At 37.2% G+C, this 23,133-nt stretch overlaps 1 protein-coding gene across 1 annotated transcript in view; it reads right to left on the bottom strand.

Annotated features, from left to right (window-relative positions):
- The window catches only part of BANK1 (B cell scaffold protein with ankyrin repeats 1), a 115,240-nt gene that overhangs the window by 72,433 nt on the left and 19,674 nt on the right, over nucleotides 1–23,133 (bottom strand). Inside the window, exons 3-6 of the mRNA XM_050710364.1 lie at nucleotides 19,188–19,336; nucleotides 17,824–17,962; nucleotides 15,616–15,758; nucleotides 8,969–9,089 (exon numbers count right to left, since the gene is read on the bottom strand). Of these exons, the coding sequence (XP_050566321.1) occupies nucleotides 8,969–9,089; nucleotides 15,616–15,758; nucleotides 17,824–17,962; nucleotides 19,188–19,336 (552 nt within the window). The remainder of the gene's footprint in view (nucleotides 1–8,968; nucleotides 9,090–15,615; nucleotides 15,759–17,823; nucleotides 17,963–19,187; nucleotides 19,337–23,133) is intronic.

Genomic DNA, 23,133 nt, shown 5'->3' on the forward strand with positions numbered 1-23,133 from the left:
ACGTGGAAATGGAGTAAAATCCCACCTCATCATTAGATACAAGGATTCAAGGAACTTGCATTCAGTTCTTGCAGTAGGCATAATGAAGTTATGACTGAACAGAAAAATTGTTAGGACAAATTCTTGACTGCTTTTTGGATGAAGAATATTCCATCACTACTCCACAACAGTATTGTTTTGACACAACATATTTTAGATGAAAGCCACATTAACAAACCTAAATTGATTTTTAAATTGAGTGTTGCCTGACTTTTATTTCCATCAGGCAACCAAGAAACTGTAAATGCACAGCATTTGTGTAAATCAAGTCGCTTATTTTAGGAGTCTTGGCAGACTGAGCTTTTATCAACAAGGGTATATGTTTGAGCTTATACTAGTTCATATTTGCAGCATGCTTTACAGTACTTTGAGTTCTCCTGCTAAGTTAAAGAATTATAATAAGCAATCTTAAAACTGTAATAGCAGCTAAGGTTCTTCAGTGAAATATTTGCTGCACAAAGTCTTCAATCCTGACTGCTCAACATTTTGACTGAAGTTCCACAAACTGGACTTGATACCACTAGAAGAATTAGGAACGTTATCCTAAGGTACAGCCATCTGACTTCTTACTCTTGTCTCTACTTGACCATCTTCAAGAAAACAAAACAAAACGTGACAACAATCGTACATATATACTGACTTAAGGAGACATCACACCAGCAGTAAATGAATATGGAAGTAATTTTAAGGCTTGGACAACAACATCCAAGCTAACTGTACTGTTGCATATTACACACGATTCTCTTAAAAAAAGTCCAAATGCAAGCTTTTTATCAAAAAGATCCATAAATGTCCGATATCTTAATTCTTTTGCCTTTTTTTTGACATGTCCAGCAATGAAATAGATGTCAATAAGTAATTTTTAAAAAGAGCAAATAACACGAACTCTAACCAATAGCATGCATCCTGTTAGCAGATTCTAAAAGGTCAAATAGCGTCACCAAAAAGAGCCTTACCAGAGTATAAAAAGTATACTCTAAGGAGAATTTCCACTCCATGTTAATGAAACCTGAGAAATCTACTAACAGTTATAATTAATAATTTCATCTTTTCTATCTTTACTGCTTCAAAAACTAGCATAAAAGGTAATTTCTGTTTACAGAGTAATTCAAACTGCTTCCTTTCAGAGTATGAATTTCCATTTCATGCTTACACCGGGTACAACGGACAAGACTGCCATCAAAAGACCCAAGCCTATAGAGAACAAGTAATATAAATTGTATTGTGATTGCACAATTACTGTAACCTATCTCTTGATTTCATTCACAAAATGAACATCTACTGTTACAAAGACATTTAAATGCTATGGTGAAATCGATGTCTATAACAAATACGGTTTTACTATCTTTAAACAAACAAATAACTGACCCTGGAATTGAATGTCTTTTAGCACAGCAAAAAGTGATGGAAAATGGCAATTTCAACTGGAATTGCAGCTCTGGAAAAAAATTGCATTTATACCACTATTGGTATACTCCTAATAAAGAGTAAAATTGGCTGCCTGAAATATTTTATATTGCTAAATATGTAGTTTGTGCTATGACCAGACTTCTTCAGCCATGAACTTCACATGAAATTTAACACAGTTCATCTCCGGTAATTTAACTATATGAATTCTTGTGCAAGAAATCTGAACTACACAAGCCTCATACAGTAGGGTGGCTGTATGGATGTTTTCTAGATAAAATGCACATTAGCTGAGCAGGACCATGGTTTCTGGGGCATGCTACTGTACAGATGCATTAAAAGCAAAAAGCTGTCTGAACCTAGCAGAGCGCTTGCACACAAGACCGACCAAAGATAGGCCTCTGCTTTGGGCTTCCTTTTGGGCACGATGCTATTCCACCTCCAGCCTAGGCTGGGTACTCACAAAGTTGGTATCAGAAGCAGAAAAAGCTCTGTTCAGACTTCTTTTCCCTTGCCCTCAACGAATTAACGCTTTGCACGGGATTGACCCAGTTGCTTTCTGTGAGGAAGCTGTTGCAGAGTTAGAGATTCAGTGAGGACCAATGTAGGAGGTTAAAGCTTACAGCCACCACGACTGCAGGCTGCCGTGAGAGGTTTCAGACATCATACTGCACTGGCTGCTCCCTCCCACAGATGGTTCACATACCCCATGGGGTGTGGAGGGAGGGAGCCACACAATCACCAGAAATTTATGGGGAAAGCAGGTATGAGACTGTCTATTTGTCCTGGGCTTTTAGATTCCCTTTAATTCAATTATCACAACTCTTTTAGGACCATGGGAGTATCTTCATGTTTGAGATAAGACAGATGTGAATTGTTTGTTTTCTTTAGGTAAGGAGATCAGCTAGGATTAGGACACCCCTGACTTGTCACAAGTTATTGTGAGAACCATCAGATGATCTTAATGAGCTTCACTGATTTTGAACAGCTTTTAACACACTGCTTTGCAAAGTCTTTTTAGGCAGCCCCTGATATGATCCCTCTCTTGGAAAATGCTTTTACCAACAGTCCCCATGGCTGCTGTTCCCTTTAGCCACCTCTGCATCACTCTAATGTCCATTTCTGCAGGCAGCTGTGGTACCAGCAGACAATCTTTGCCCTGTATAAGCTAATGGCTTTGCCACCCGTGAAGCAAAGGAGACATTTTTAGACCTGATCTCTCAGAAAATCCTTCCCTAAGCCCATATTTACCTCAAAAGTATAGTAAGGTTAATGACCTCAGAAGAAATGAGTGAAAGCTCCTGGTCTTTCTTTTTGCCCTCATTCTGAAGAGGCACAAATGGCCATTTAAATGCCTCCCAAGTTGCCTGCTAAAGGTGAAGTGATCTCTTTCTTAGCAACTATAGCGAAAGTCAATGACAACTGTGGGTACCATTGTCAAAACAACCAATTATGAATAACCCACTGTGAGATCTATTTTTTAAATTATAATTGTTCACTTAATTGCCAGTTCAAAGTTTAGCAAGCTCTTAAGACAAATTAGAAGTTCTACTGTAAATATATTTCTACCACACTGTGTTTAACTCCTTTACCTGAAGCTTTGTATCATACACAGTAGCAAGATGCTGTAACCTTGTGAAAGGACACATGACTTCAGCAGGAAAGCATTCAGGAACTTGCAAGCTCATCACACTGAATTTGGGAAAATTACTGGGACTTTTATCAGCTGTGAAATTTGAACAACTGATATATTTCAGTTAAATATATACACAACTGAAGAAAAGTAGTAGCTAACAGGGTAAGTAGAAGTGAACAGCTTGTAACCAGCAGCAGTCTTTTGATGAAGAACGTTAACGGAGAAAAGCTGCTGTAGTTTTGCAACTACCCTGAGAACTAGATAGCTGGTGATCATAAGCAGGAAGGAAACAGTACAGAGACCATGACCAAGTGGCTTATTTTTAAGTGCATGAAGGCAACTTCTTCAACTTTCCACTAACTTTGAAACCATTGCTTGCTCTTAAAAGCTTTAGCTGACACACACAAGGTGAAGAGGGGGTTGCTGTTTTGTCCTGTCAAAGTCCCTTCTCCACTCTTCTCTGCAGGGCATTCTGCAACACCTCAGCTATAGAACAGAGCACAAAACCTATTATTGTTGCATTGTAGCACTGCCTTAGCCTGCGGGAATTTTCATAAAATTGCAGCAAGCAAACAGAACACCTACAGTTATATTTCTGCAGGTTTTTAAGGCATCCTTTTTTATTTCTGAAATTACTGATACAGGACATTACTTCTTTTAGCAATTTAAACAGACATTTAGGATGATTTCTACAGTGTCAATATCAATTAAACAAAAAAGCACTTATAGCTCTTCTTGTTTCCCCTCTCCCAGTCTGTCTTTCCTCCTGTTGTTTTACTAGCAGCTGGAAACCCAATCCCATTCTTTTGGGACTGATGTTTCTGCTTGAAAGAAAGAATTAGAGAAATCAGGATACAATTTGTTATGTTGCTAGCACTGTTAGGTGACAAAAAAAAACCACAGTATTTTCTACAAAATAAGTAATTCAGGATTTTTCATAAGCCTCAATATATGGGTTTAATCAGAACAATGGTAACAGATGACTTAAAACCAAAAAATTCAAGGAAAATTCACCAGTAGAGGAAAAAGACACACAGGTTTTCCTCAGTTAAGTTGTCTTCTTTGACCTCAGAAATTAACACATCAAGAACTCCCAAACTGAGAAATCAAGAATAGATTCAGAGCTTCACCAGCTCAAGAAGAGCTTTGATCAGTTACTATGTTTTGTCTGGAGTCTTTTACCACACTGTAGAGGAATAATATACATACAAGGTACTCTGAAAGCAGTTTAACACACAATGTGCAATATTCAGGACAGTACCTCCAGCTTCCACAAGAGATGGAGGACAAGGTACCTGATTGTTCTCATCACCAGCACAAAAAATCCCACATGCCTTGGCTCTGTCTTTCAGTTAACGCTGTGATGTTAAACACAATGCTGTTCCAGTGGCTTCTGCTCAGTCTATTAGCTTTCTCAGCGGATTGGGCTTCTGGTATTCTCCTTCAGAGGACTACAGAATAATCTCTTCAAATATCACTCATTCCTAAAACATTCTTGTTCTTGATAAGCTGGAAAAGTCTTTATCTTAATTCTTCTATACTGCTAGGAAGTAATAACCATGCATAATCCTAAATATATTTTGACAATGTTCTTTTGAACATTGTACAATCTATCATTTTAACTTTAGATGTTTTTCAGCTGAACAAAACATATACAACAAAAAAAATAAATTAAAACAAGAAAGGCACAGTTCAAGTCTGAAATGTGCACTTCATTTCTGACAAGCTTTTACACATACAGCAGTTCCAACAATATTCTGCTGGTAGAGACTCCTGCTTTACTTTTTGGATACTACAGTAACTATTACAATAGGATGCTTCATCAAAAGCAACCAATAGAAACCCATCTTATCCGTGGGTTATCATTCGAGATCCTGGTCTGTTAAAAAAGAAAACAAAACAAAAAACAAAAAACCACACACATCAAAACCACCATATACAGCATGAATTCCCTCCTCCAATCTTTCAAAAATCAATTTCATTTTAATAATACTGACAAGCTTAAAAGCAGGTCAAACAACAACTAAAGATAGTGTCGTCATTGCCTCCACGTAGGCTGAGATGCAATTTTCTTCCTGCAAGTAATCCAGCAAGTCAGCTTCCACACAGGAAGAACATTACATACAAGTTAAAGTGCTTGCAGGACTACAGCCCCAGGTTTTCATATTACAAGGGACTCCATAAGGCGTGATGTGTTGCTCAAACAATTCTCTTTACTTAGATGGCATGAAATTCAAGTTTCTAGAATATGTATTTGTGATCCATGATGTCATCTGAAAAACCTCCCTTATCAGAAATCATTATATCCCATGATATACCTATCTTAAGGAGGTGGAGTTGTTCTGTTAGATATTATGGTCACACAGCAATTTTGTCATGACACCTTGCTTTTTGATTAGGATTTCAAAAAAGACAGGAATACGAAAAATGTTCTAGTTGAGTTTACCCCAGGGAAATAACAATGGATGATTTTATCCTAAGCATGTCTTTTTTACAGGTATGCTTGCATGTGTGTGTTACTATAAAGACAGGTAATCATACACATTAGTGAGACATATTAAATTGATATAACATATGTTAAAAAATACATATGTTAATATGTTAAAAATACATAACATACATTGACAAATCATGTCAAACAAGGGACTACACATAGGGCCTCTCATAAGGTGCTCCAACTGAAGTTAAGTCTCCAACTTAATTTGAACAAATGGAAGCTGAAAGACAAGTAAGCAGCCTCAGAATTTGCAAGAAAGAAATTCTGTAAATATAATAATGTATGCACATGGTAGGAAATATGCAGTAAGAGCTACAGTAACATCATGTACATACTTCGGTTCTCATCACCTGGAAGGATGAAGCTGTATGTTCCGTGGAGAGCTTTTGTACAGAATAAAAATTTGTGTTGTTGTAAGGCAATCTGAAACTACGCATTGAAGAATGAATTCTAGAGTGAATTCTAAAAGATTTTTAGTTGAGAGAATTATTCAGGCATATTTGTAATAGAGGTACTGAAAGTAAAATAGTGAAGGAGTTGATCTTTTGCACCCTTACTGTCCGTCTTTACCTTGCCAGCCCAGACACCAAGCTCTCACAAGTACTGACATTCATCATAATAAAAAGAATTGTTAAACAGCCATTCTGGGGAAAAAAAAAAAGGGGGGGGGGGGCAGGGGGGGAAGAAGTGTTCTTGGAAAAATTGTGTAAGCAAACATACATCTGTTGATTTCATGTTCTAAACTATCATTAATACAGCCAAGAATCCCAAAAAGAAACATGCACTTCTCCTATTGGATTTTATATCTAGCTTTGTAGTCCTAAATTTTTTAATCACACAGCTGTACACTTTGTGAGAAGTCAAACCAAGCAATTCTTTAGTTATCCAATAAAACTAATCATGTTATCTTCATTAGTTGTTCACTGAGTTCATACTGAGAACTCTCAAGTACAGCGATTTATCAGCTGTATCACAGTGTGCTATCTCTAAAGTTAAAATAAAGCATCAAAGTAAAACCAGAGCAAAAAAGGCTTCTCTTATTCGTGCCTCATGGGGCGAGTTTGGCATTCTGTAGTCACACCAACAACTGGAGAGATGAAGCAGCCTCCTAAGGATATGGCTAAAAAAAATGCATGTTTGTTATAGTGTTTAGGTTGAAAGGCACGTATCTGTACTTTGAAAGCATCTAGCTTCCAAGCAGCGCATCTTTGGGTAAAGGCATTATTATTAAGCTAGAGGTCTTACATTATTATTAAGCTAGAGGAAAGTCAGATTAAGTACAGTCCATCAGATGACAGATTCACAAAAAGCTGTCACAAGCTTTTGGAGGAAAATTACATGGTTCATAAAGCTTTATGAACTAAGTGTTTGATACCAAATCTAATCAGAAGCTCTACTTATTGAGTTCAACAGGCTTTGAAGCCTTCAGAAGCAAAGTCTGGAAGTCGGCAAGAACCCTACAAGAATCACTTACAGGAAGTCACTGAGATGTTAAGTGTTGGTGTTTGTATTCTGATGCGTCAACGTGCCTCTATTCAACCAAGTACATCTCAATGCAAAGCGTCTTTCCCCTGAAAATTGACAACTGGAATTCTGGCCTGTTTTGACCACTAGGGGAAAAAGCTGAAAATACAGCAATTATGAAATTAGGACCAATTCTTCTGCCTGTTCAGAGAGATAAGAATAATATATCTCAGTGCTAAAGAGCTTTTTGTCAATAGCTTCAATTCCTCCACAGAAGTATTTAATTAGTTTTCATTCTTTGACTTTTTCTCTCTGAAAAAATAAACATAAAAAATGGTACGTGGAAAAAAATGCTATAAAAACAGCAGAAAAATGAGATGCTAGTCCTCTACTAGACATGAACATGTTTAACGCCTGCTTGGCATGCTCTCACAGGGAATCAAAGGCATGCATTTAAATAGCTTTCAGGCAGAAGGGGGGATCAGAGCCCTAGGCCTCCTACACTGAGTATTTCCAGCTCTGAAACCACAACCTCCTTTTATCAAGGATCTAAGCATCCAGCTCCGTACTTTGTTACACCACACATCAAACCAGTTCATTTTACGAAGGTCCCTATCTGGCTCAAGCTCACAAGCAGTCAGCTTGCTCTTGAACTGCACAGGCCTTTTGGCAAGGGATTACAGGTTGGTAAGCATTATCCTCAATATTCAAAGATGTGCCTAGATCTAACGAGTTCCCAGAGAAGCAGAAAAATCTTTTGTTCCTCAGAAGAAACACTTCACATTGGGAATGATGCTCTAATATGTCCTATACATCCCTTCCCCTGCAGCCCTGCACAGGAGCATGTCAAGGACAGGTGGCTCAGTTAACACCCTACTTCTTTGCTTCCACCAGCCCAGACTCTCATTTAAGCTCACTTTTAGAATGCACGAGAAGAGAAATCATGTTTATCTGCTACAGAGGGATGAATTTCATCATAAAAGAAACCTTACTCAAAATGAAAGGAAGCACGATAGTGGTCACAGTAGAGATTACCTTGAAAATTTGTTCTATTTGGTTATGAGAAGTGTTACATTATACTTGAACACAGTGAGTTTATTTTCTCTCAAAACCACAGTCCGGTTACACAAAACCCGAGTCAGCCAACAACTTGAACACTTCTTTCTTAACTATTTCAGAAGGGAAACATACAGTTTCTTGGTAAAGCTGAGGTCCAACAGACATCTGGAATAACATCATAATGATGTTTTCAAAACACAAACTAAATAATCAAACTTGATTTACTGCAATACAATCTGAGCCCTTAATGAGTGGCTAATTCAAACAAGACCTTCCACTAAATGGTGGCTTATGGTGGTACGCTACTGGATTGCGCATACAGTGCCCCTACTTCATAGCCAAATCCTATTTTAACTCACTATAATTATACTGTTAGATATATATATATACACACACACACGAAGAAAGTAATGAAAATCATTAAGCAGAGTTACTAAAATGAATGTAGATGCTTTGTTTTGTTATTTCAAACTTGGAGAGCACAAAGTTTGAGAGTATTGCAAAAAGATTGATTAGTAAAAATATATGCAAATATACACAGATAATGTACAGGCATCATGTATGTCTCTTATTGTGTTTTCTCCATGAGTATAAACCTGCTGAGCTGAAAAGTTGTTAATTTCTATTTAATCCAAAGCTGATTAAAAACATTCAGATAGACAACTCTAAATACATAGTACTGACTCAAGAAGTAATGTTTTACAGATTTTTTTTCTCCAGTTTTTTGTTTCTTGATTATGCTGTCCTTATCATGGATTCCTGCATTTCACCAGTGGTCTTAAATATTTAAAGATTGTCATATTAACATTTATAAGTAATGGCCAAAGCAGCAGCAACAAAATGAAAGCATAGAAGAAGGGACTCACTAGCTTGTTGATGGTGCTGCTCTTCGCTCTGGGATATGTTGAATTCAGACGTAATTATTTTGCTTTCCAATAACAGAGTCAGAACACTGTCCAGCTTCTCCACAGAAGAAAATCTAAAAGCCTGTTCAAAAGACAAATAAATAAAGTCAGCACATGTGTTGCATATGTATTTTTAACTTTATCCTCAGGTTGCTAGTGAATCAAATTATTCAAGCAGCATTATTACACACTCAGTAAGACCAGCATAGTTTCTGAAAGTTACAGAAGAGGTATTATGATATACAAGGACCAGGATAACACGATACAATTGAAAAGAAACAGATATTATAATTTACAAAGTTCAGCTGTGACTAAAAATTTCTGAAGGACAGGTAAGGACAGGAAGATTTGTATTTATCTATTCTTGATTTAGATATGACAATGCTGTCTAATAATCAGGAGCTGTTCTAACACATGCCAGGTAACAAAAAAAATCCAAGGTCTCATTACAGCAGTAATTCAGGATGAGTTTAAAGAATGCAGTAGCACTGTTACTGGAAAGCTTTACATTAAGATCGTGCGCTTTGCTAGGTAGGAAACGGCATCAATTCCATCAGCCATTGGCCTGACACTGCTGCCAGATTAAGAAACTGATAGCAAGCAACCAGTTAGATGAGCTTCCTAATGAGTACTTAGTCTTTAGACAAGGGAAATCCTCACTGACTTCTATGAGACCATTTTTTGACTGCCTAATTCTGCCTAGACAAAAGGCTGAGATTCGTTCCTAACGACTCTCAAGGCAGCCATAATTAAGTACTTTTTTCCTTGGTGTGACGAGAGGTATGACTACAGGGATTTGAATGGGTAAGGATGTTTTACACTAAGCACTATAAAGATAGTCTGTGCTGCTCTGGGCACCAAAAGAAACTCAGCAACAGCAGAAGAACACTCAGGAGTTGGTTTACACTTGACACAAAAATAATCCTGGAAGCGTTCAAAGCCAGGTTGGATGGGGCTTTGGGGAACCCAATCTAGTGGGAGGTGTCCCTGCCCATGGCACTGAGGTTTGTGACAGATGATCTTCCAGCCCAAACCATTCTGTGATAAGTAATGAGTTAGGAACAAGCTCAAATGAGTGCATATGCAGAAGCTGTGCCACGATGAAAGAGGCTCAAACCCACTGGTATTCACTGAAACCGTATAGCAGAAATTCCCCTATACAGAGAGTAAATATATAGGCTGGCTGCTAAATGAACTAGATCTGAACTACTATTTTAAATTTCCTCTAAAGTGGCAAGGACATCCCATAAACACTTTGCTTCCTATCTAGCCCTCACTGTTCAAAATAAAAATGAACAAAAAAAACCCCAAACAAACATAGCAACACCTGTCTCTTACTATCTGTCGAGAAATACCTGAGGAACAGTTTCACAGAGACCAATTCAGACTGTCTTGTATTACAAAAGCCAAATAAATACTCCACAGGCTCCTTTCAGCAAGCACTCAAGGTAATCTGGCCTTCCAAGGTTCTCTGGAAAAAACGAGAGCAGAGGCAGGAACCTTTCCTTCCCCTTTTCATTTAGGCAGAAATCTGGGGGAGAAGTACCTTGGGAATGTATAGCTCTTACCTTGCACTTAAACAACCAAAGTGACATGAGATAAAGCAATATTTCTCAGTCTGAGACAGAGCAAGTTCTTGAAATGAGAAGGGCACACAATTTTGTGAACTTGCAGCAAAATTTTCAAGGTCGCAAACAGTTGCATGCTTAACCACATCAAGCTGGTCAGTTTTTACAAGAGGTAAAACAAAAGGTCAGTTTTTACAATACAGGCCAATTTCTGTCTCAGTGTCTGACCTCCCAAAGGGAGCAAATTGAATTAGAGTTAGATTTGTCATGCTTTAACAGGCCTGCCTTCCAAAGACCAGCCCATCCATTCCTAGGAATTTGAAGGCAGGCACAATGTGCTTCTGATACAGTTATCACAGTGAGATTTGCTTCAAGTTTTCTGCCTCATTTTTTTTCCCCTCTTTCTACATGGATCTGAAACCTGAAGGCTCAAACACATGATTTAACAAGCGATCCTGTAAATGAAACCTTAATGACTAGCTTTTCTCTACTACTCTACAACGAAGGCATGCTAAGAAAATATAGTTTAACTATTAAAAAAATACCTATGTTGATGCCTTTCAGCTCATACATAGGAAAGCCTGTTCCACTAGTTATGTGAAGATATTAGCCGAAATAAGAATGACACAGAACCAGCAACTGGATCAGTATGCACTCTCCAGCCAGCAGGAAAGAGCTCCGTACCAACACAAAGGTGATCTCCTCCAGGAAGGAATTCACTTTAGAGACTTTTACTTTGCTTTACTGCCCCTTTCTGTTGCAGAATGCTCTCAGATGAAGCACACTGCATTTATGTATTCTGATATACCCTATACAGCTCTCTATAGGCCTGTGGGAACTTGCTGAGAAACCCCACGACCACCACACACCTCAGATTCATGCTGAAAAGCCAACAGGAATAGGACAGTATTTAAAGTTAAGCACGCTGCAAGGAAACGCTGAACCAGTGAGAAGTTTGTGTGAGCCCACGTTTTATCTGAGAAAAAAAGATTTAAAACCTGACAGAAAAGAAGTAAAAGCATGACTTCCTGCCTGTGTCCCTGTAGGCAAGTTCTTCTTTCCAGAAACCATTCAGAATTAAGCCAGTAAGTTTCCAGGCAATACTTCTCCATCCACTCTGCACTCCCCTTCAATCTTAGTCCTTCTGCAAGTATTACAAACTACCCCAGAGCTCATCCCCAGAAGCAAGCCCTTGTTCCCTACCTCTTCCCCAGGTATAGGCACCATCTCCCCTCCCTGCCTCCTTTTCAGAGCAGCAGGACACAGATGTGAGCAACAGAGAAGCGCCAAGTGCTGGCTATCCGTCACACCTGGGCATCACAACAATAACACTCATAAAAAGGAAAAGCCCAAGCACATATTTTGCTACTTTCATGAATGAGATGACCTACATTCTTTCATAACTGCTAACAAAGCCCTGAAAATGTGTGCCACTGAAGCAGCATACAGACACTAAATTAACATACTTCTCACTGGCTTTAGCAGTACTAACAAGGTTACATTTACATAAAGATGAACTACTTCAGTAGTTTTTATGTATCAGATACTACTTTATATGCACTTCCATAGCTAGATTACTTCTGCCACACAGTATGGGCTAAGGTTAAAAAAAAAAATCACGTAGGCATTTCTTACAACTTTAGCCACTGGTGGAATATGGAGAGATTTCATATTTAGGGGAAAAGAAGGAAACATTTTAAAATAAGAGTTGCTAATGTGGCTTAGAAGATTGAAATATTAAAAACAGTTTCAAAGGAAGTATCTTAGGGGATCAGGTGAAGGCGCATACATAATACCTCCCCATAAGGCATATAGCTATTTCTCACAAGTTTTCACAGAAAAGGCTGCAGTTTATTTTCATTCTTCTTTTTTTTCAATATACTCTGTAACTGAAATCCTGTTTGATGACTATGATATAAAAAAATCTCAAAAATCCTCAGAATCACATTATTCAACCCAAGTTTGTCACAAAAACTTTTTGACTCTCTCTGGATACTCTAAGTCACTCAAACTAACAGGAACCTATCGATTTCAGTAATAAGGATATGACCCTACTTTCCATTTTTCTGAAATCCTAAGAAATGTGTATCAAGAAACCCCAACATTAAAAAATTGAATCAATAGTTGCATTTGGTAGAAAGTCTGAAAGTCTGAGAGGAAAATCAATACAACATGTAAATCCAGGGGAATGTTGAAATGAAAAGTTGATGAGAAGTGAAAAAAAAAATATATATATATATGAAAAGTTTACTTGTGCATTATAAAAAACTTTAAAATCAGTCAGGTTACTACTTACAAGAGTTTCTTTAATGCAGAACTGTATGAAAGTGAGAGAACAAAAAATGAATGGCCTTTACCCCATGTTCAGCCCTATATGTTCTGACAGCAAGTTTGTTCAGAATTATACTACAGTTGTTATAATCGCAACTCTTCCTACTTTAATATAAATTTTCAGATTGTATTCCTTCACAAATTTGGGAAAGAAGCTCAACTAGTTTTTACTCTATTTATTTTCTTACTCTGTAAATATTTGCTTGGTTTCTTAAAATGTCTTGCTAATGTTGCTAAATGCTTTTAGAAATGCAGACAAATACAGTACAGAAAGTGATCTCAGAGATGCAGCAAAGAATGTCATCCAAAACCATGATTTGTGAAAATCTTAGAATACATTTAATCTAAACTATAGCTAGTGTTAATCTTTAATTCCTCTCTAAAAATAAAAAGAGGAATTTATGGGTGCACGAGTCCCATACTTTGCTGGCCTCCCATTAATGCCTATGAACTGACCTGACCATCAGTGAAAGGAATGGATAGCTGTAAGCCTATTTATTTGTTGGATTTGGTTTATCTGTTTGGGTTTGCTGGGGGACAAAGCAGAGAAGGGGACAATAGTCTTCGTGTTGATATCATCTCCAAGTTGCCACAAAGGCCGTCAACACGATATAAAAAATAATGAAAGCATTTTACCAAAGCATTGTATCTTTGGTATGCATTACTGTAGCAATTTCCTTTCATCAGAGAATTTTAATAAGGATTGCAAGCATTTGTGAAAATCTTGAACTTTTCTTTGAACCACAGAATGATATTGCTTTGATCAATAATTGCTGTAAGCTTTTCTATTTTACTTTAATTTTGTTTTCCATTGTGTTTGATTGTTACTTTGCATAGATAAACCACTGTTGCCCCAGGATACTTTTGCAAATAAGCCGATAGTCTCAAAGGTTTTAATTATCCTGGTTAAATAAAAGTTACTACTACTCCTGCTACTTGATGGGAATTCTAATTAGTACCAAGGCTGTTCTGTTTTATTTCGTGTGAACAAATTTAAGATTAAGTTAAATCATGTTCTGTAAATTGTATTTTTACAATATATCTTACTGCCATTAAATCAGGTTCACATGAAAGCTTAAAGTATTTTAAAAGTTTGTGGAAATGGCTCAGCTACCTAGCCAGTTAACATACCTCACTCCCTGGCCCAGTGGGTACCATTAAATGCAATGACAAATCTATCAACCCATGCACACTTACAAAACAGTTACCATCAGTATACTTTCTTACACAGCAGTCATCATATTGTGTGGATTGTAAAGCTTGCTTGATTATGAAAATTTTCTCGTGACTGATTTTCCAGTTGCCAACACAATAACATTAAGTTCATGGCATAGAGTGCCTACTCATTTAAAAGCTTGCTTATTACCCAGATGAGTAAAGGCAAGCAAACTGTTAAACACAGCTGATAGTCGTAACACTACAGCTGTATTTCCTGGTGCTACTGCTCTGCACAGAAATATTTTTGCATTTGTATATAATTTGAATTGCATGTGTCTTACTAAATATTAAGCATGCTGGTTAAATGAAGGGTCAGACTCCTGAATAACAGAAAGAGATCTCCATTATAAATCCCAGGTGTGTCGTAGGTATCTAGGTTACTACATTAGTTATATTTTTTAATCATAATACATTTCCTATGCATAACATTTTAAATAAAACCTGTTAGAAACTTACGTCCAAGTCCTTCTAATGATGGATATTACAGAGATTTTAAGAATGCACTTGTATTTAAAGTTACACTATTTTTTCTTGTGCAATGGGTTGTTTGCTTAGAACAAAAGTGAAATGTATTTGGAAACAATCTACCCCCATCCTGAACTGAATACAAATAACACAATACATCATTTTTTATTAATCCTTTTTTTTATGTTTATAATGCCTTAGGTGGTAGATAAGGTAGATTTGTCACAGGAAAATGAGACTGTCTGCGCTGGAAACAGAGACTATTATTTCTGTTCTGGCTTTGCAATTACAATATAGACATAATGACAAGTCTGCTCTGGCTACCCACCATTCAACAAATGATACTTGAGGTTCTGTCCTTTCTTAATAAAAGTTTTATTTTCTTATTATTTTGTATGTGCCATCGGCAAAGGATGTTGCAGAGTACTGCAGTCTGCTGTGCTGATTTGAAATCCAGCTCAAAATCTGAATTCTTCTAAATATATGCAAAGAATCTGCATGGCAACCAGCAAACCACGTGAATGATAATTCAGCAGCTGTAAATGGACTCTGCATGAATAGCAACCTGCCTTTTTCTGTACCAGCTATGCCATAAAAAAATCCCATTTACTGGTGAATGAATAATAATCTTCCAAATACAATGTGACTTAAGGTTACTTGTTTCTATTGGCTTTAGAACATACTCAAAGGAAGGCTTTCAAGGGAGAGAGACATCGCTACTATTTGTTATTATTTTCATCCTCTGTAATGTAGGATGTTGTTCATTGGGCATATACAGCACCAAGGATGTTTATTTAACTCTAAATGAAAACAAAAAAAGGAGAGAAAATTTGTTTTCACTTGCCTGACTTGCTCACAACTAGGTATCTCAAAGACGGGCCTCTTTAATCCTAAGCCTATTATTGAGCCATTATTCATTACTACGCAATCAAAATAAAGTCTTTACAGCATGGCGTATGTTTTCTTAGCTCATATTGGCACTTACATTCTATTTTTTTCATTAACTTAATGCAGAAGTCAACTTACCTGACAAGCAAAAGCTATCGGGTCAGCCACTTTCTGAAACACGCGCTCAATCTCTTCTAGTGCAGTATAATACTCGATCTGTGCTGTGGTCTTAATGACTCCCCCACAGTAGACATTTATATATACAGGGCCAGCAGGAAAATCTTATAAAACACAAATCAGAACAGTAGCTGAAAATATTTTGCAATCCCAGACCAGACATCTCGGGGAATGAGTAAAAGAGCAGAGGAAAATACCACAGAAAATGCGTAAGATGTGATGAATTGATTGGATTTGCATTTCACAGATGATTTTGTGTAGGCAGTTCTGTATGCAGGTCTTTCAATCTAACATTAAAAAGCTGACAAAAGAAAATACATATCTGCAAATCCATATGAAACAAAGCTACTGTATTGCTTCATGTTAGAAAGGAGATGAAAATTGTATACTTCCAATTTCCAACTTCCCTTTGATGGACTGATGACCTATAATCAGCTCCCTTATGTCTACAAATTAAGGAAAAGTTCATTTATTGCAAACTGCTATTCATCTTTTGAAACATTTTCTTAATTGCAGGCAAGGTTCTCAAAATTGGACTTGAACTAGACTGCAGAAATTGCAGTATAATTACTTCCATTCCAGTTGTTTACCTAGCAAAAGCAAAGGAAAGAGGCATTTGTATAGTCTGTTACTTAAGTATGACTTGCTCTGTGTATGCAGCAAGAGCCCTCTCTCTGAGCTCATTTTATAATTCATTAGTATTTATTGTGCCAGGCATCCTGCTGTACCATACCAGCACTAGCACGGTTTTCCTACAATTCTAACTCTGCCCACTACAGAATGATAAAAATGGGCAACCCTGCAAATGGAGAAGAGTAATAGGGCCAAAGAAACTAAATGAACAGAACATTAACTGAAATGGAAAGCTGCCCAAACTTTTTTTTCCCATTTTTCTTATAATGTTAGATCAGCTAGATCCTTATTGTTAAAAGGTATTCCCAAACTTCAACTTCTCCAGTTTTTGTAACAAAGATTATAGAGAAATGTTTTAAAAACAAAAACATTTCAGAAATAAAATTAAACTGCAGCTCTCTACCACATTTTTCATCATATTTCATTTACTTTTCCCAATTTATTTCTGCATCCATTATTGGAACCTCCCTGTGATTAACAATGATCTTATAGAATCATTCTGGAAGAATCCTTTAAGACCTGAGAACAAGGATTTAAGCTTTCCTCTTCTGAAATCCAGTTACTGATGAAAATTTCCTGTTGGCGATGTATTTCCCATTCATGTCTGTAAAAACAGACTCTCTGCACCATCACAGCAGTAAAGAACAGGGCACATGGACAGTGGTCAGGATTAAAAATCAGGCCACAGAGTTACCCAAAAATAGTGCCAAGAAGCCTGTAGCTCTACGAAAACTGTAGTCTACATATATATTTTTCTTCATACTGTAGCCTAAATATGTATTTTTCTTCCTACCTAATGTTGTATTGCAATGGTCATAAAATAAAATATTATGCAAGTTCCTTTGGGAATACACAGCATGCAACAGAGTGGCAAGCTACACTCTGAATGCCTAGGTCATAACTGTTTTAACTTGTAACTCTCATTAAGTGCATGGGGACGAGTGCGACCCTTAAATTGACACTGTAGATCTCCTAAGATAAAATGTTGTATTTTTTTCCTTTGTTTGTCATGTTCCAGGCAAAATAGGAAAATATGGCAAGTACAATTATGTATGGAGCAGTTGAAAAAAATCATTACAAACCAGTAGATCTGAGTGACACAGAGAAATGGCATGAACATGGAAAAAAGAACAAAGAAAAAGATATTTCCTATGTCAGTAAGAATTATAGAGAGGAGTATAACCAAAGTTACTGCATTAGATATAAAATAAAACATTTTAGTAATAGGGTAATAACAAAAGAATATTAGCTTTCCATTTTATGGCAGTGTTTTTGAAGAATGTTAATCTGTGACTAATCAATGACATTTTAAGACTGCCACATGCCATTTAACCACACAAAAATAATCTAATAGAGCCTAGTTTCCCATAAATCACAAGGCCTTGCTTCTCTGCATTATTAATAAATGTTCTGTATGCAAAACCCATGTACAGGAAACACCTACAAAGCAGTGGGAAGTGAAACTACTTATCAGAAAAAGTGAAGGGAGTCCAAAATTTTCTCCTTACTTAAAGGTAATGATTTTTTTTTTCTTACCTAAGGCTTTCATATACTTGACCTTCTTATTCCAAGAGGCTGGCTGTGTCCTAATTCGTTGATTATCTGCTATGAATTCAATTTCAAAAGTTTCATCATCTATTTCATCTTTCAACAAAATGAATATTTCACCAGGGTTCTATTAAATTAAAATATGTTCCCATTAGTCAGTCTTTCATAAAATTATACTGAAAGCATAAAATGCAAATTAAAACATAAATTGGAAGGAAAGTTCCTTTACCAATACGGTCATACAAAAAACATCACAACACCAACACATGATGCCATCTCAGTGTTATCCTTCAGTATTTTACAGACAATAAATGACAAAATTAATGTAGTGTTTAAAATTCAGCTTACCTACCAATGTTCTAAAGCAGTATTTTAAATGCATATGTAGGTGTAGTGCTACTTCTTCTACAGCTATTCTACTGTACAGTCTAGAAAAACGACGTTCAAGCATGTAAGAAGAACCTACAAATACTTAAGTCTCGTTTAAACTCTTACAATGAGCTGACAGTAAAGTAAGACAGAAGCAGCAAGTGCCCTGAGACAACAGCCCTCTACTGAAGTGACTTGCACTAAAGTGTTGTTATTGTATGTATAGGATATGGCATAAATGGTACATATCAAAATAAAACATATCTCTTATTACTTGATATTCAGCTGGTAATCTGCCCCCAAGGGCTAACATATGGGCTAGCCCGCTGAAACACAGCAAGCAAAATATGTGACATTTCAACTGCAACCTCCATATCTGACCACAGCCACCCAATTACATGAAGGAATGCAGCACTGGATAATGTATTTCCTCTGTTTACATTTTCACATATTTTCTCACAGCAACCCTGATCAAAACCAAACACACATGAACATTTGTGTCCATTGGACGTGCATGCAGATATGTATACAAAAATATTTCTGATTTCAATTTAAAATTAGGCAAGGCACATGCTCACACAATCGCTCATTGTGTAACTCATGCGGTATGGGTACACATGTATGTGCCCATTGTGGATTCTTCACAAGAGACTCTCTGTATCTCCAGAAGTCGCTGACTATATGCTCCCTCTAAACTACAAGGTCCTCGTGACAGTAACATCTCTACCCAAGCTGACAAATAATTCTCATAGAAATAAAATCCCTCGGAGGCTGACTCGAAACTATTTTACTTGCAAATCTTCTGGCTGCAGTATGGATGTGACACAAAGACAAAATAAATCCGATTGCAGTCTTCATACACTCTCATTTTGGCCCCTTATCTGAGATTTGTTTTCAAAACTGATACAGTATGAATGAGACTGCAGCAGAAAAAGAAGAACACTGACTGTTATCCTGAAGATTTCAGCATCCGAAAACCTTACCTCACATGATATTCTTTCTGGAAGCACCAATACCAACTGCTCATTAGCTTCTAATGTTTCAGACAGTACTTCTGGTTCAAAACTGAGATCTGTTTTTTCTGGAGCTCCCCTGGTATCTGGTAAGTTAAAATCATAGTTGGTCTGGTCATCTGAAATAAATAAGGTGAAATGAGGACACTGTTAATCACTCCAGATCAATAAAACATGGCAATGATTTGGTTTAAAACATACTAGAGAACTTGCATAGCATTTGGAGTCACATTAAGGGCACTACATGAAAGCTTGGCAAAATTCCCTTTAATTTAAAAAAGGTGAGGTTTTCCCCTCTGATAAAGAGCTTGCCTCTGTAGTTCTGGTCCTGCAACCTTTATTTACATGAACAGGTTCTACCCATATGCTTCATCTCACTAGAGTCAAAGCAGACACGGCCTTTAGACCAAAGTCACTGCGACCAACGAGGTTGCAGAGAAGAGCCCGTTTTGCTGTCTCAGTAAAAGAAACTCTCTTGCTGTTAGCATTCACTGGGAGAAACTGTGATTTTTACCACTGCTGCTTTGCTTGTATTTAAAGAAGGACATGCTACGCTCTTAGAACCTCAGCCCGCCTGTCTGGAAGGATTGGTGAGGACAGGGATGCATGGGACCATGTAACCACAACAGTAGACACACATTTCCTTGACACTGAGACTCTGTAGCCTTTGCCCTCCTTCACGAACAAAAAGATGGCCCCAAAGGCTTACATATTTTGTGTAGGACAGTCTGGGTTTGGATGTGCTACACCAATCATACAGGCAGCTTGTGACCGATTTCTTTTCTGTTTCCACTGTACCAGGAAAGGCCCAAGAGCCACAGTGAATCCTTCACCAAATCACAGAGTTTTAATGAGGAAATATAAAAGAATTGACAACTGCATCTGCAGAGCTCTGACTAAGCCTGTGTTTTAGCAAGGCTATTCCTCACACCTGCTGCTTCTCAGCTGTATCATTACTGCTCGGCTCCAGACACTCTATTACCCTGTACAAAACACTCTTGCCACCCATCTCAAAGGACTGCAGCAGCTCTTCATCACGCAAGATTACCCGGCATATTGCAGACACCTAGTTAGATTAATGACAACATCCCAAGCAGCTCAGAGTTAAAAATCCTGACTGGCTGGTGAGACAATATCCTGAAAGATATCAACAGTATCTTGTATTACTCTAAATTATGGAACATCCACAGCCAATTACATTCTGGGACACAAATAACTTCTTGGGCACATCTTTGCCTTTTAAATGGATGTAGAATTAATATAAATTTGTGATGGGCAGCATACAGAACAGTAGCAATTTGCCTCTGCTCAAACAAATACCAAAGGCATTTTTACTTCTTTCCAGAAGCACTCAAGTCACTGAGGTACACAAACCACACAGCACTCCTGAGCACCACAGAACTCTTTCCATTCAGCATCAGTACTGGTAATTTACAATTAGTTTTCCCAGTTCTTGCTTGCCTTTATTTCCCCAGATATATCAGTCTCTCTGATACAGAACGTTCCCTCTCCTTACCAACCTTGCTTGGCTTCTGAAGGCATGGATTTTAATAAATTTCTTCTATAATAAATGCAACCGCTAAGCGAAGTTATGCTGGCGAATGTAGTACAGAAACTTTGGTATGCAGTGCCTGACGGAAAATGCGTTTTGGAGATGTGTTTTTATTTCTAAAGAGGTCTCAGAAAAACAAAAACAAAAAAAACCCACCTATCATTTGTCCACGTTTTGTTGAGGAAGCTAAAGGTTCTGTGAACATCTATGGTGGGCGGTACAGTGTTCATCGCCAGCTATTAAAATTTCCCCAGCCTACTCCTGCTTATATCATCATGCCTTTAATGCAAACTAATTCACAATGTAAGTGATGAATTCAGTGCAGATTGGTAAAATTACACTGAGCCTATGTGTAGACGTACTTTCCTGAATTGAAGTAGTTCTCATTCCCTTTGCTTTGGTTTATTTTGAAAGTCAAATAAACTAAACTGAGTAAAGACTGTACTGAAAGAGAATCCATGCAGTTTAACTAATCCAGCTGAAAAAGTAAGTTAATTTCTCTGATTATCATGGTAAAGACTAGACTTTATTCGGCACTGCCTTTCAGGAAAGGAAGGGCCTGAACCCTTGCAGGGGTGAACAGTTTTCACTTTGTGTGCCTAGGATGCTGTATACCCACAGCACGTACTTTAGGAATATTCTATGTTCAGATTTTAAGTCACTCATAAATCTTATGCTAAAGCACACAGAATTTGCTTCAGAAGGCAACTCATATGAGGTGCATGCTTCTTCTGAAAAATCTTCTGCCACTTTATGCAAAGGAGCCTTGCAAAGACAAGAAACATTTCATTATCAGCCAGACAGAATGAAAGGACTGAATAATAAATCTGGTAGGCACTGGATTCATAGGTGCCAGCTTCCTGTCATTTATCATTCTTCAAGGATTGTGTGGACACATTCTAATCTATGTGAAGTTCATGATAACTGTATTTCTACAGCCTGCGCTCTACTTATCAAAGGTGATGGCCATTGCTTCCACCTTTTAATGTCTGCAATAATTCATCTAGCGAGGTCAATACTAGTGGTATCAATTTGATTCAAATTAGGATAATGTTTTCCTCCTACATTAACTGCTCTTCATATTTTTATTATGCGTAGTGACATACATTATCAGGACTCCAGCCCAGCCAAAATTAGGACTGCATTGCTCTAGAGTTTACACAAATTATTAAGAAATGTGGCTCTTACATCACAGACTTTGATACTTAATAGAATGAGGGATTCCCCTGTTGACTGTGAAAAGTGGTTAGCAATTTATTAGCTAAAAACGATCAAGCAAGACCTCTTCCAGTAAATGTCAGGTCTATATTATATATATATATCAATGAAAGTGATCTACAGCAGTCTAAGAATAAGAGTGATTTACATCATCACTACCCCATATTTAGTGAGCAAACTCTAGAACCACCATCTCCAGCACTCAGACTCCTACCAGCAGTTGCATTCTACCTATCCTAAAATGGCGTGGAACAAGGAACGACCAAGTGAAGTGTTAGTTACAGATGCTGAACAAGCAATACACCAGGACTTAAGCAAACTATGGACTGGTGGCAGTAGCTAAAGCAATATGGTTCATAAGGGTTTAATATCACAGTAATAATACTCTGTTACAACAGATGGAGCATATGTATAGACATCTTTTGTGTTTACTGTGGGCAGAAGGTGTTATTTGCTATACAGGTCTTTTGTACATTTGAATTTTGGACATCTTCAATGTTAATTCTCTTCATGGTCTTGCATTTAACCAGAAAGTGATGGCTAGGGAGCCTCATCAATTGTTAAGGCTTTAAGAAAAAAAAATCATTTAATAAGAATTTAGAACTCAAGGTGAAGATGATCTTAAAAGAAAATAAAAGGAACATCATTATAATCCTGAAATATATAAGAGAGTGGATATATTAAAGGGTAGGTGTAGCTTGGTGAATGTGTTCTTTTAACCTTTTACATTAGTGACCTATCTGTGAGGTTCTTAAAATGTAGCAGTAATGATTAAAATAATGGATGACTAAAAACGGATCCTTTCTTGTAGGGTCAAAATATAAGAAGTTATATAACTAATGATGTTTAGACAGCACTATGAGCTAGAAGCTAAAAAGAAACCAAAACCTACAATAGTCTTCCATTGACTATTCGGGGTACTCCTGCTGGGAATTATAATTTATTATAGAGGGCAATGCTCCATCTCCTTAGGGCTGTTTTTGTTGGCTTGCTTTTGATGAATATCTATCACTGATCACAACACAGAAAAGACTGATCTTAATTTGAAGATCGTATTTAAATAATCAAATATTTTACCTCAAATTACTGCGACAGATATTCATTTAATTGGGCAGGGAGCTGATGTTTTCAGTTTTACCTCAATCT

This window comes from Cygnus atratus, chromosome 4 (assembly GCF_013377495.2).
Source record: "Cygnus atratus isolate AKBS03 ecotype Queensland, Australia chromosome 4, CAtr_DNAZoo_HiC_assembly, whole genome shotgun sequence".
In the NCBI taxonomy this organism is placed as follows: Eukaryota; Metazoa; Chordata; class Aves; order Anseriformes; family Anatidae; genus Cygnus; species Cygnus atratus.